The sequence below is a fragment of the Bubalus kerabau genome, chromosome 7, assembly GCF_029407905.1.
Source record: "Bubalus kerabau isolate K-KA32 ecotype Philippines breed swamp buffalo chromosome 7, PCC_UOA_SB_1v2, whole genome shotgun sequence".
NCBI classification, from domain to species: Eukaryota; Metazoa; Chordata; class Mammalia; order Artiodactyla; family Bovidae; genus Bubalus; species Bubalus kerabau.
The window spans coordinates 28198743-28214125 of NC_073630.1; the positions used below are offsets into that span (position 1 = coordinate 28198743).

General features: G+C 40.5%; 1 protein-coding gene across 17 annotated transcripts in view; it reads right to left on the reverse strand.

Moving 5' to 3' along the window:
* The window catches only part of DKK2 (dickkopf WNT signaling pathway inhibitor 2), a 583019-nt gene that overhangs the window by 112105 nt on the left and 455531 nt on the right, over positions 1 to 15383 (reverse strand). Inside the window, exon 1 of one of the 17 annotated variants that reach the window (XM_055587908.1) lies at positions 12027 to 12951. The exons of 14 other annotated variants lie outside the window; for them this stretch is intronic. In XM_055587908.1, the coding sequence (XP_055443883.1) occupies positions 12027 to 12248 (222 nt within the window). In that variant the 5' untranslated portion in view covers positions 12249 to 12951. Of the gene's footprint in view, positions 1 to 492; positions 685 to 11987; positions 12952 to 15383 lie in introns of those variants that run through there. 2 more of the 17 variants (XM_055587907.1, XR_008716809.1) reach the window with 2 other exon arrangements.

Below are 15383 nucleotides of genomic sequence, written 5' to 3' on the forward strand. Positions count from 1 at the left end.
TACTTCTGAAATAGTGTGGAGGATGGTTTGAAGAAGCAAAAAACTACCACAATATTGTAATGTTCCCCTGGGAAATGATAATGGTCCGAATCAAGGCCATGAGAGTTGGGATGACAATAAAACAGCAAAAGCAATCATTGAAGAAGAAGAAGAATCCTCTAAATTAGAGGATAATTACTAGGAGCAGGAACGGCAAGCAGGAAGCCTGCACTGTTTATAGCCTGAACAAATGTTTGGGTGAGATCCGTGCACATGTAACATGAAAGATCAGAGCTGCTACACTGTTCACTAGGAAATGCCAACTTAGCAACACAATAGTATGTTTTCACCAGCTTTGAAAAATATCCACTTTCCTGTTTGAAGGGTTTGTGGCAAAAATCTTTTTTGTCTGTCACAGTTAATGTGATCTCACAGCCATACAACTTGACTTTACAATTGGCTGTTTCCCTGAAATTTATGCTTTGTGAACCCTATAACATATAATGTGCCCAAAATATGATGCTCAAGTTTAGTTCCAGAACTTTAAAATACACTTACTTCTATTATAGAGACCCTTATTATGCCTTTCCAAGACATTTTAAAAATATATAAACAGTAACATATCTTATACATGATAGAATAAAAACGCAGAGGGCTCTTCTTGAAGTCATAGGCAGGATATTCTAATAGCAGGCTGTCTGTAGCCTGCAGGAATAAAAGTAATAATTATCATAATAACATCACCAAGTTCTAATCAGAAATGTGGAAGTATTACTACTGGCACTTATTTTTTCCCAGGAAACCCAAGAGAATCAAGACAAAAAGGCAAAGAAAGAAAACAAAAGCGAAGAAACACCTTCCACTCTCGGTCTTTGTTTCTTTAAAAAAAAAGAGAGACAATCTATCAAAACAGAAACTGAATTTATAATTCCAGAATCATAAAATCCATCTAGAATAACTTATTCTTGGTTTAACGCTAATTCATATTTATCGTTCATAAATTCAGAGTGGAAAGGTCTTTAGTTTTTTCATTAAAACAGCCTCTAAAGATATAATGTAAATAAGCAATGCTTTATATTTTGCAAACAGATAAGATAAAACACCATCATTACAGGCCCTACTTTTCTGATAAGAAAACTAAAGCTTGAAGGTGTCAGATGATTTCTTCATGTCCAGCATGTTAGACAATAGGCTAACCAGGTCTTCTCAATCTATAGTCCAGGCTGTGTCACGTTCCCTGCTATCCTATGTAGAAACTGTATCCTCAACTGTATACTCTTACAAATAAAGTATGATGATACACATTCTGGGCACACACCCAGAAAGAACAATACTAATGTGGGGTAACAGACTAACATTAAGATGTCTGAAACATCCAAGTACCAAACACAGCATTGTTTTAAGTCAGTTACTCCTGAAAGAGAGAGGCAGAGATTCGGTCCATCCCAGGTGAAGAGCTCCCCTACATTGAGACCAGAGGCTGACGGGAGCAGTCTGAGATGACGGATGCTTCATTCCATGAAAACCTGCCTGCCTCTGCCGTCTATGAACTTCCCTCACTGGGGCTGACCCCTCAAGTACTACTGATCTCCAACCATCATGCCCTGAGTTTGCTGCAAGGCAAGGGCAATAGCAGACAGGTCAGTGGTTTTTCAAACAACAGGTTTTGGTCAGCCTATTCTATAGTGATGACTGGTATTCAAAGATAAAGAGCAAAGAGAACAGAGCAAGAGAGTAGCACAGCACAGAATAGAAGGAAAGGACTAAAGAATTTTTTTTTTTTTTGCCTGGCCTGCTGCAGTCCATGGGGTCACAGAGAGTCAGACACGACTGAGCGACTGAACAACTGCATCTTAAGAGTATTTATTGTTGAAACTTCTATCAGGGTTGTGTGCATGCGTGTGTGCATGTTCTTGATTACAAAGGAAAATGTTTCTCTTCAGCCAGGCTTCCTGCTAAATGCATTATTAAAGTATCATGACTAAAAGAGCAGGCAAGGATAATATAGCCAAAGCCCTGTCGTTTCATTAATTTTCTTTAAATCCTACTGACACAGTTGTCATCATGGTATTGTATTCTTTGCTAATACATTTTGACACACACAAATTGAGAGCTGAAAGGGGGTTCTATATATAATTTATCTCCCATTAGTTTTTTTAATCAACTGAAATTAATTCGTCTGCAGAGCTTTGTTATTATTTGAAAGGCCCTTGTTAGAAGTCAGAAGATACAAGTTTCAGCAGAAGTTTCTTTGTCACAGGCAAAGTATTATTTGTAGTATTAGAGCAGATCACGACAGTCTCCTAAATTGCTTCCCTCATATGTAAAATAAGCTGAGTTAAACTTGGTGATTTCTAATGTATATCCCAGCTCTAAGCATGCCCACTTTAGTCTGTTATACAAGTTCTTGAAACCTGCAGGTGATAAAAGTTTTTCTTGGTTCTTTCTATAACACTCTCCATCTTGATTAATAGTGATTAAGCACACTTTAAGAATCTTCTTATTCAGTTATTAAATATCAAGCACTTTTAAGAGTATATCAGGTAAATGTTGAGTAAATGTATAAATGTTGAGGTTTCTCACTCTAAAAATTAATAGTTATTTATAAGACTGGAAGTAGCAAAAAATGACTCTTTAGTGAATAGTTCAAGCTATAAAAACGAACATTACATATTGCTTAAAATATTTGTGTGCATATTATAATATGTAACATTTAATAAGCATAAATAATAGATACTTGCATCTTCTCATCAGATATTAATGTAACAAGTTCATCATAGAGGGAAAAAAATTGGAGGCCATTTAAATCCCAAGGATTCAAATACACAAAGGTCAAGAAACAAAAGCATTGATAGGAATGTACACAGCTTTCATTGATCAGCAGCCAGTGATGAAACAGACCAGAGCATAAGTTGGGGTAATCAGACTAGATTCTTGTGACCTACATTAGTCTGACCCCGGGAACTTTCTATCAGGCTTTTTTATAACATTTAGAAATCAAAAAGACCTGGTTGCCTGATTCCTGACAATTTGATGTTAACCATAAAAGGTTACATTTCGATATGGAGATTTGTTTGTTTCTGGAAGGACTTCCAAAACAGTTGAGCAGGCAAGGAGGCTCAGTAGTTTAAACAAACATACCTCCATAAGTGACAAACGATTTCAAATAAGGAAATAATGGGTTTCCCTGATGGCTCAGATAGTATAGAATCTGCCTGCAGTGCAGGAGACATAAGAGACCTGGGTTCGATCCCTGAGTCTGGAAGATCCCCTGGAGAAGGAAATGGCAATCCACTCAGTATTCTTGCCTGAAAAAAATTCCATGGACAGAGGAGCTTGGCAGGCTGCAGTCCAAAGGGTCTCGAAGAGTCGGACACAACTGAGTGACTAAGCACAGTGCACCCGCACACAAGGAAAGAAAAGAAGATGGAACAGAAAGAAAAGAGAACTGGGGAGAGAATGTGAAGGAATGCCCACATTTATAGCACAATGTTGTGGAGGAATCAGTGAAAACTATAAAGAGGAATGAACCAGAGAGGAAAAGAAAAATTTGTAATATTACAGAAGTAGGGGAATATATTAGGTATAAGAGATAGATAACAGCCTACAGAGTATACAGGATGGGTACTAGAAAATAGACTTTGGATTTCAAGTGACAAATTAACACAATGCTCGTTGAGCCAAATTTCAAAAGGCTGAGATGAAATTAGAATGAGCAAGTGAACACTGTTATTTGACTCTCAGCCGTCATCTCAGTTGATTGATTTTAAATGACAGTTTCCCCATCTGAATGAAGGTTTTTAGTTCATTACCAGATAGAAACTCTTACTGGCAGTTTATATCTAATACATTGAAAGAAGTGTATTACATACTCCAGTGAGTTGACTTTCACTCTCAATTTAACATTATCAAAATATTTCCAGATACCTGAATCTTGAAAAAAAGAACTCAAAACAAACAAGGGGATGGAATGGGAATAATGAGCTCTGAATCTCTGAGTCCGCTTCGTACATGACAGGCTGACACTCAAAGAGGGTTTTAAGTCTTCCAAATTCTTAGCAAGCTCTTTGGGGTCCAAGCACTCTGCATAAAGTGTCAAGAAGTTTGCCTCGACACAGGTTGTCTTACTTTAGAGAATATCAAATTAATGCTGTTGGCAGCTGACTCTAATATGTTTTTCAACTGTTTTGGTTCCTATGCTTAAATAACTAATATTGCCATCCTTGTTAGGACCTCCTCCTATCATGGTTGTATTTTTAATGTCTGGTACACTCTTGCTTCTGTGTAATTTCACCAATTATTCAATTACATACTATTTTGCTTTCTTTTTACAACACTGACCTATTATCACTTTTAATGCTAACATGCAGCACAAGAAACATGATAGCATATGTATGTGTGTATATGTATTTTTTTTGTCTTGTTTTATTCTGATTGACAATTCTTGGCATTGGTGTAAATGAGTTCATTTGTTTCCTTCATGTATATCATATGCATTCATTTAGTTACTCCTGCCCATCTTGGTGGGGAAAATTAAGTAGCCACTTTCTATTTTTTACAGGAGCACTTGACCTTACATATTTCTGTAATGGTAATAGAAATAATAACATCAGCTAAATGACTGAGTGCACTTTCCTCTTCCTCCCTGTTGCCCAGTAAGTTGAGTGTTATTACTATTATGGTTGCTATTGTTATTATTATCCTATTTTACAGATTTTTTTAAAAGGACCAGAGATTAAGTGGCTTTTCCAAAGCCATTAAGCTAGCCAGATGCAATTGAGAAAAACTCCCCTAAGAATTCTGTTATGAAACTCTAGTGCTGCTACAAATCAACTGATTATCTGAAAGGCAGTTAGAAGGAGGTCAAAAGTAAAGGAAAAACAAAACCAATAGCAAGTTCTAAATGGCTTCTCCCTCTCTGATCAGAGTGTGATGGATGCCAGCCAGACCAATGGAAAGTCACTCCAGAGAGGCTGCTGGGAAGGCCCCCACATTGCTGATGTCAGTGGGCACACGGTGTCACTTAGAGGCAGGGGGATGGGTACTGTGTGGTGGTTACGGAGAGCAAAATAGGATTTATGCAATAGCGTTCCTTTCTACTTGCGGCAATGCAATAATTTAATGGAGAAGAGTAGGAGAAAGAAAGAGGGTGTGTGTGTGTGCGTGCATGTGTTAGTGAATTTTCTCTGGCAGGGAGGCAAGTAAAGGCAGAGATGACACTACTATGTGCCTGCTTTTGAGTCCATAAACTATTCTCATACTCTGGCTACTCAGAGTAGCAGTTGGCATCAACTGCTTGATGGTTTGGGTTTGGGTTTTGCTATGGTTTTTAATGAACCTAGAGTCATACCTGTGTGAGTTGAAAATAGAATAGGGAAGAATAAAATAAAGGTCCATGTTTCCTCTTAACTCTGTATTGTATAGATAGTGTACCCATGTTTTATTTGGCTGGATACTCTGGCAGCGCAGCCTGGTAGGTAAATATTCAGGCTCTAACACTACATCACTTAGGTTCATGTTGTGGCTTTCTGCACCTACTGCTGTGTGACTTGTACAAATTGCAAAACCTATCTGTGTCCCAGGAGAATTATTGCTTTATCATTTATAAAAATAAGGGCAATATTAGGACTTACTCTCTTCAAAGGGCTACTGAGAGAATGAAAAAAATTAATTCAAATGAAATATTTGAAGCAATGCCTGGCAGAGTAAATAAGTAACAAATGGAACTTCTTACTATAATTTAATGTGTGCTATGCCTACTTGCAAGCCAATTTAAGAAAATGATATCTGAAAGCCACTCTTGTCTTCCAGTCCTGGGAAGAACATTCTTATTCTACATGATAAAGCATAACATGGAAAGCTAACATTTTTAGGAGATATTTGGATAAATCTAACACTTAAAAAAGTCTCTCTCCCTAATTGTAATGCTTTGTTTTTCTAATTAATGTTCATATTCATTCACTGCTTTTATTTATTTGCTTGCTTTAGACAGGGTGGGATAGCTAAAATGTTGTATGATAATGAAATATTTAAATTTAAGCTATTGTATGTGCCAAAATTATAATACTTAAGTAGAATCAACCAATTAAATTAGACCCTGTAATATATTTCAAAAGATATCTGATGCACATTTGTCCCTTTTATCTGACTGTGGAAAAGAGATAAGTAACTTATTAAAATATTTACTACTTTTCTGTTTTGCTGATTTTATTCCTACATTGAAGCACATAGATAAATCTAAGCTACTATTAAAATCCCACAAACGTAGTATCCTAATCAGTTTCACTGGTTGTGGATAAAAGTTAAAATACTAATTCTGTTTTTAGTGCTGCATAAACTGAGTTAAAATATGTCAGTTTATATCTGATATTGAAATCTCTTCTGCCTCAATGGTTTCTGATTTAATTTACCATTACAAAGACAAGGATTTACAGGATGAACTGTCCCTAAGGACTCTGATTAGACGCTGGTGCTACTCATGGTCTTCCTTTCTTGTTTTGAACCCAAAGAAGTGGGCAGTAACCCAAAATTGTTAACATGAGAGACTCATTGGGAAGCCACTATTTAAAATATTTGGATGTTGACTTTCCTCCTGTGTACAGATGTTCCTATCAAAAAAAAAAAAATCACCTATATTTTATATCAGTTGACCTCTGTGTGTGGGAGAATGGTTTATATTTATTCTGGAAAACAACAACAACAACTATTAGAGAAAAATATATCGTTTTCTAATTCCTGGAAAGTAAAGCAGGAACAGAGGAAGAAAAAAAATTAACTTCTGCTTTCCTTAAACAGTAATACTAAATTTTTGTTTTACGTTCCATATTAACATATTTCTATGTAATCTTAAAGCAATGTTACATGACACAAAAATCTATCTATTATTATTAATTTTGTTTTGGGGAGGTTGCTTCAGATTTTTTAAAAAATGACTCTAAGAGGAATATAAATATTGCATAAATGTTTTCAATGGTTAAATAATTAACTAGGAGTAGCTTTATCACCTTTTTATAGATGAATACAAGTGACTAGAGGTATAATGAAGCAAAATGACTTAAAAGGGCCATGAGGAAATCACAAAAATAAGATTGTAACTCTTTTCAATGCTACGTCAATACCAAAGAATGAACAGCCAGAAGAGACTGAGTCTAAAATACTAAATATACTGACTATTATAAACGCCTCTGTAATTTAACAGGTCATTTTACTGTACACTTAATATAACTGTGCAGGGAAAAGAAGAAGAAAGCATGATAGTCTCCTAGGTACCCTTCTATTACATTGCTTTCTCTACTTTAAAAATTATACGATTTGAAACATCCTGGGAAGGAGTTTGTATCAGAGAGGAGTACTCAAGAAGACTATGGTAAGGTCAGAGTCACAGCTGGAGTGAGTTTAAGTAACCTTGTCCTTTGCTTTCTCTTCTCTAACACAGAAATAAAATGATGGATGTCCCCACTTAGATTATCATTAAAATACTTTTGCCATTCACTAGGTAACCTTCACTTGTGTCAACCATCAACTCTCTACTATCGATAAAGAAAGAAAAGAAGTAGTGTAGTGTATTTCAAATATTTTTATTTGTTTGGAAAGAATTAATTTTAGAGATGACTTGCTTTCCTGATTACGTTTAGTGTCAACTGAAGTACAGAGCAGATAGCAAATATTTAACCTCTAAGAGGGGAAAGTTGGGCTGGGATTTTCAGAAAAAGGTCATGGCTAATTTTAGAAAGTTAAGCGATCACCTCCAGAAAATAGGATATATAGTTTTTTTCAATGAGCATTTTCATGAGTGCATGCAAATAGATATGGCATTTTTATTAAAGAAAATTCAAAAAAAAAATATTAGTGTTCTCTTACCAACTTCCTCAAGCTTCCGTTTCAGTGTATTTCAAGCGTTCTTTTCTTACAACATAATTTCATCAAACCCCTGTCCCTCAAGTGTCCAAATTATATTAGAAAATAATGGAATCTGAATTTATATGAAACCAATTTCACCTTCTTTTTAGAGACATATACCAAGAAGCTTTTCTACCTTTAAAATATAATTATTTTTCACAGTTCTAATCATAAGTTTTACAAATACTTCAAATTCATACAGCATTGTGTTCAAATTAAATCTGCTGGTTTCAAAAAACAAAACAAGGAGTAAAGGCTAAAAGAAGCAATTACAAACACATTCAAAAGATTTCTTATTCATATATAAAAAAATCACTGTTCATTTCAAGGGTAAACTGATTTTATAAACTGCTTTTTGAAAAAAAAATCTGCCTTTAAGGTGGCCTGCAAAAATCGATACCTCATACACCTGAGGTGATATTGAGCAATAGTGTACTTAATCAGAATATATTTGTTCACATGATATTGAAATTTTGCCTAATAATGCTTTTGATTTAGAAAGTTTGCAAGTCTCTTCATAAATTGAGATGTATAAATTATTCATATATAAGCTAGTTACAGCCCTACGATCTAATTTATCCAATATACATATACAAACGCATACTACCTTTTAAAACCCATCAGTAATAATAGATGCAAGTGGAAAGTCAAATTAAAACAATGTGAATAATTCACCAAAATAATTTTTTCTGTTTCTGTTTCCATCACCTGAATGAAGAGTAAGACATTCAACTTTCTATGGCACTTTGAATCAAAACTCATAACTATGTCTTTGAAAACAAACCTAAGGATGAGAATTTTAACACCCCTGGAGAACAGCGGATTTTCTCTGGGCGCCCTCTAAATCTTTCCTGAAATTCAAAGACAACTTTTACAGAAGTGATTTACAAATAATCCACCTTGCTGACAGGACAAGTAAAATTCCTATAAATAAGAATATTTTCTTCATATGAGATCAGACTACGGTGAATCAAGAAAAGTTTGGAGCCCATTTAGCCTCATTTTCACATTTGTAGATTAATGAATTATTAAATTTCTTCAACAATTTCTTCTGCAATAGCAATAACATTTTTATTTTTATTCTCCATTATGAAAATAAATCAGGAAAAGTAGACAATCATTCAACTTTCACTTAAGGAAAAGAAGACTAAAGACTAAGTTTCTGACACTCATACTTGAGGTTTTATCTTACAGTCTCTGGTCCCTGTATCTTTACTGTTCAGGGCTTCCCTGGTGGCTCAGACAGTAAAGAATCCACCTGCAGTGTGGGAGACCTGGATTCAATCCCTAGGTTGGGAAGACTCCCTGGAGGAGGGCATGGCAACCCACACCAGTATTCTTGCCTGGAAAATCCCACGGACAGAGGAACCTGGTGGGCTACAGTCCACAGGGTCGCAAAGAGTTGGACATGACTCTTAGTCAGACTAAGTCAGTGACTGATTGACAGAACATCATCAATCAAAGACTGAGGATGGGACGTATTAGGCCTCAAAATGACACTATATAATTAATTTTGACAGTTGGCATTTTACTTACAAATTTTCTCAATCAATTATTTTGTGATGGATAAAAATTCAGCTCAACTGAATTTTATTTGTAGTTTTTCTCCATAAAAGGATGTGGCCTCTTCCATTTGGAACAATCTTTCTAATTTCCATTCCATTGTTGAAAATAAGAGTGCTAAAATTTTTGGTAACCACATAAGAAGTGGAAGTAAGAAGATAAAGAGATCCATAAATATTCAAAGAATTCCTCTACCTCTATAAGAAAAAGTTTTTTGTTTTTTTTTCTATTTGTTCCTTCACAGCAGTACACATTTTAGACCACCTGATAAACAAGTGCAAAGCCAGAATATACAAAAGATAATAATTTTATTTTCCAGCTATCTTCCTGTGATTCAACTCAGTGTTTCATTCCATGTTCCCACTGTCTCTAATATGTTACAATTTTCTCGCAAATCCGATGTCAATTTTTAAGGATCCTGTATTACAATTAAGTGAATATAATGAAATATATTCCATTGAACCACTAAGATATGGAGAGCATAAAAGATATTCAACTCAAAAAAAAAAAAAAAGGAACTTCAACTGATGTATAAAAGAAATCTTCAATTTGAAGACATGCAACATAACTCAAATCCTCTTTAGGGAGCAGAAATTTGGAGAGATATAAAAATAAGCAAGCATATTTGTATATGGATTAATATCAACACATAAGTGATAAGCCAGGTTTTTAGATGGATCCCACAGTCTAGTCCATATAACCGTATGGCTAGTGGCAATACTGATATAACTGATAATTTGACTGAGCAACGTTAGGTGTTGGGGTCCATGGTGTCAGAAACTTTTAAACTTCTTTACAGAAATTCACAGAATGTACATAGATTAGAATCAAAAGGAACCTCAACGATTACTGGGTCCATCCCTCTGTTCTTGGCTGATCTCAACACGGCTCTTTTCAACAACTGATAAGGTGGAATTTGAAGTCAGTAACATTAGGGGGGAAAGTCAGATGATTTGGACTGGGCGCACCCCTTCTCTGTAAGCTTTGACCCATTGTGTAATGGGTTTCTAAGAGAATGTTGTCAGTTCCTATTGAAAACGGCAGAGCATTTCCTAACGAGGAGAAAAGAGCAATGAGAATGGTCTTGTAAGTGTGGATGGAGGTGTGTGCACATGTGTGAGAATATGCACAGGACATGTATGCCTGTGGTGTGTATGCAGATGTATAGTTTCTTATTTCCCCTGAGTCATTAAAAAGAATCCTGTGTTTGCAGACTTTGTTTTCCTTTCAGAGGAGAGCTGAAATGTTTGACATTTCAGAACCCAGGAAGCATTCTGGAACTGCAGAACTAGCAAAACTCTCCCCGTGAGAGGGCAGTAGGGGGCCAAGCAGAGCAGACTCTTCCCTGTGGTCCCTCCAGGACCGGGCTTGGCTGTCAATCTTCACCCTGACGCCTGCGCTGCGGGCATGGGCAGTGGAAGACGCTGCTGAGAGCGCGCACAGCAGCTGCAGCAGGCTCCTCTCATAAAATAAGGAAACCCACGATCTGTGGGGCAATGAGCTGCCTTTATGAGTTGACAGTTGGGCTGTGTGAGGTGCCGGTGCTGCTGGACAAACTGGCTCTCAGTCTTGGCTTCCCACAAAAGGAGCGGAAGGGGGAGCTGTAGTGGTTCCCAGTGCCCACAGGGCCCCCTTTCCTGGCTGCTGTGTGCTGGCCACAGCGGGTGCCGCGTGGAGCATGCGAGCTCTTGTCTCTCTCTGTGTCTGTTTGTGTAACTACTTGCATGACTGTCAATCTCCCTGTCTGCCTGTGTGACAGAGAGACAAAGATGTTCAGGAAAGTTTTCACTGGAAAACATACCTCGGCAGTTCTCCTGGCTATGTCCCAGGTACCCTGGTCCTCCGCACCTGATACTACCTCTGTCAGCTCATTATTTTGTTTCCTCTGGGATGATTTATATCCAGACGTGAGAAATGCACGTGTACTGAGGTTTTCTGTATGTGACCTTACTTCACGGAACTGAGAAGGAAGGAGAACCTGAAAAACGGTAAATTTTCCCTTCGGATTGTAAAGTGCATGGGATAAGAGCCCAGAAACTGGACTCTGACTGTCCGAATTGGAATCCCGCTCTGCCACCTACACTAAGTGTGTGCCTTGGGCAAATGGCTTCTACTCCTTGCCTAAGTTTCTTCATTTGCAGGGAAGGCATAGTAACAGCGCCAAGCTCATAGGGTGGTGAAGATTAAATATATGGAAAACTCCTAGAACAATACCTGACACCCAATAGTTGCTGTGTGTTAGCTAGTACCAGCCTCCTCGACATCCGCTGTGTTAAATGCGGAGAAGGACCTTCCTGCCCATTTTCCCCATCGGTACTCACTAGGGCTCCGTACATACCCATAACCCAAAACAGAGATGAGAAAGCACCCTATCCCCTATCCATCCCGCCCGCTCCACATCCTCCAGCACTCACACCCACACAGCCATCCCCGCCAGAGCAATCGTGCATCTGGGAAGCCCTCCCCAGCTATCCTGTGCGCCACACCTGGGGGCGCACTCCGGGTGGGCTAAGTCAAATGAAGTGCCCAAGAGCCCCGGTCCCTACCTCTTCTGGTTGAAGAGTGTATTGGGGGTATTTTCCTACCTGCCCCAGGTTTTTGCCCTTCTTACTGCCGCCGAAAGCCAGTCCTTGGTAAGTGCCCGCAGATCGATTGGCGGCCTGGGCAGGCGTCTCCCCGCCCAGAGAGGACTTGATGGAGTTGAGTTTGGCCCGTGAGCTGCCGAACTGTGAGCTCTCCACCATCAGCACCGCGGCCAGTAGGAGCAGGCAGCGGGAGGAGTCCTTGCCCCGCATCAATGCGGCCATCTCCCGGCGAGGGATCCCCCGGGGAGGCGCAAAGCCCGCAAGGATGCGGATACAAATGGGAAGGAGGACCCCAACACGGGGCCCTGCACTCGGGGCGCCGGGACTCGCAGACTCTGTTCCCCCAACCCCACTTGGCTTTGGGGGCCCAGCACCGTGTGAACTCAGTCTCAGTCTCAGACCCGGAGTAAGCGCGACCCAAGCAAGACCCGCTTCTCCGCCAGGGCAGGAAGTTCTGCAGTAACTGGAAGCAATCAAAGGCGAGGCGCCTTCTCGCCAAGGAGGCGTGACCCGAGGTGCAAGCAGACCCAGCCCCACGGGCCGCACCGCTTCCGTTGCTCCTTGCCCACACCTCCTCCGAGGTCCTGCCTCGGCTCTCAGAGGTCCAGTCCTCCTCTTAACTGCTCAGGAGGTCCACATGAGTTCGTTCGCCTTCGGCCTCAGTTGCGTTTTCTCTCCTCTCTTTCTTCTCTACCTCTTAGGTCTCAACCTCTGCGGGACTCAAGTCCTCCTTTTCAAAGTTGGCGGGCACTAATATGGGAGATCAGGAACCGCCCCCAGACCGGACCCTGGAGATCAGAGGCCAGCTAAGGTTTCGCACGCGCATGCAAAGTCGCCCGAAGCGGTGTTCAACCAGCCCGCAGCTAAGCGCTGCCAGGGATGCTGCGTTGCCCCGGGAGCTGCCCTGCGCTCCGCGCGGTCTCCCTCGCTGCGTCTGCTCTCTCACCGCCGCCCCCTTTGCTTTTTATAGCTTCTCACAGCGGGGTGGTTGGGGGGGGTTCCCTCCGCCCCCAGTTTAAGAGTGACAAAGACTAAAACCGTTTCTATCACCCGCACGTCCCCGCCCGCCCCCTTTCTCTTTTTCTTGCGGCTTTTCCTTCTGAGGCTTCCCCTTATGCTTCTCCTCGCCCCCTCCCACTACCCTTCCACCGAACAGCAACTGAGATGGGATTCACCCCTAGAGTAACAGGCGGACTCCTAATTCCTGACAACCAACCGCACCAGAGGGTGGAAGAGCCTTTGCCAACAAACGGAGGGCAAATGTGGAAGTGAAGAGGGGCGAACTGCCACCGCGGTTCAGGACTGCCAGCACCCTTCCATGGGTTCCCCAACCCACCTCCAGTCCCTGACTCCGAGAGGAGCCCTAGAAAAGCCCGACAGAAAGTTAAGGAAAATGAGCATCTGGGCGTTAATGGTCTGTGTACACTCACGTTGGGTTTTAGCCTGTGCCTTCCAGAGGATGTGTGAGGCTGGCACTGTATTGGTGCGCCAGGGAGTGTGTAACCGATCCAGATGGGGCTTTGGGAAGAAGAGTATCAGAGAAGGGGGAAAGAAAGTCCCACCACGCTACTAAAAGGCATTTGGCACTTTCTCGTCTCCTCCTTCTTCACCCTACAGACCCCCTCCCCACCACACAAGTAGCTGTTTGTCTCCGTCTTTGAGGAGCGGGAGGAATGGAGGCAGGGGACCTGAGCTCTGAACCGCACAGTTCTACGGGGGCATCTTTATCATCCTAGGCAACTCCTCCTTTGCAAAGAGGAAATCCCAGACAGGAATGAACTGCAGGCGAGGGAGGCTCTGAGGTTCTGCTTTCTGCCTCTTAGCCTCTGGCAATTATATGCAATGCCTTTCCTGGGAGACCCGGAGGCTCGCCAGGTCTCCTTTGCTTCGGCGGGAAAGAGGTTCAGAGAAGGGCTCGAGCGCGGCGCTTGGGGGCGCCAGTGGCAGCTGGCGAGGCGAGGAAGTAAATGCTAGAGATGCGAGTTGTCCCAGGCAATCTCCCGGTTTGGAGATGATCAGAGGCAATAGAGCGCCCAGGCTTCCAAAACAACCCAAGGGTTTAGGAAACTGTTGCATTTCTCCTTCTCTGGTGTGCTACCATCTGTGCACAGAGAAGTCGAGGCTGTGCGGCACCACCACTCGGTGGAGAACAGCTAGGGGAGGAAGCTGTTCTTTCGGAACATGCTGTCGAATTTTCAGACCCGAGTTCCTCAGCTTTCACACCGGATCCTGGCACACAAGGGCACGGACAGGGGCACACAGGCAAGGTGGTATTGAGACCGCTAGCCATTCCTTTCTTTTCCCACAAAAGGGCTGAGGTCTAAAGTGTGAATTTACAGCTGGGTCCCCCAGGCTGCACCAGCCTTGCATGTTTCTCTGCCCTGTTGTGTGAATCTGTGTGTGGAATTCATTTTCAGAATGATTTTTTTTTCTTTTTGAATACACAAGCAAAAGATGATTAAAATTTGAGGAATCCTCAGATATGTTTTCTTCAGATTGCCATGTGCTTCTTCAGAATATAAGCGATTTATCTTAAAAAAAAATTTTTTTCACTTTTAAAAAATGTGCCCAGAAATGGATTTGTAAGGACAAGTGAAACATTCCAGGCACTACTGGAGGGCAAGAAAACTGACTTACACTCTATAGATCAGTACTTGGGATTCAATGCATAGCCTTTACACACAGGCGTATCTTTTGTCTTCATTGGGATTTGCCAATCAGAGAAATAGATAAAATTAACTTAGGAGCCTAAAGGTTTGTATATTTTTCAAGAGTATTTTAGAGCAAGAGGAAAAGGGAGTTAAATATGTAAGCAGTAAATTGCTTAACCTCCACTTGAAGAGTGTGGATATCCACAATCTGCTGAAGAACCACCTCAAATGAATCAAAAGAAAATTTGAAGATACTTTGCCTGTTTCTGTTGATTCCCTCTTTCTTTACCACCAATCAAAGTAAGATGCTACATAGTCAGAACCTAACTCCTGGCATGTTCTACAAAGAAATAAGTGTAAAGCTCAGCATATGTACTCTTGAGAAACCCGTAGGCTCTGGATATCAGGATAAAGAGATTATCTCAGAGGTTTACACAGGACCCTACAAATTCCAAAAGCAAACTTTGCAAATACAGTTAAAAATCAAAGTTCACATGAAAATTACTTTCACAAACACTGTCCCTTTTATATAAAACAAAATCAACGGCTAAAACATACACAACTACACCTGAGGCTAAAAAGGAGGTAAAAAACTAATTTCATTCATGATCCAGATGCTCTCTGTAACACTGTATAGAAGACAGAAACAGACACACAAAACCCACATGCAGACAAGTAGATATGCATACACAAAATCAACTAACTG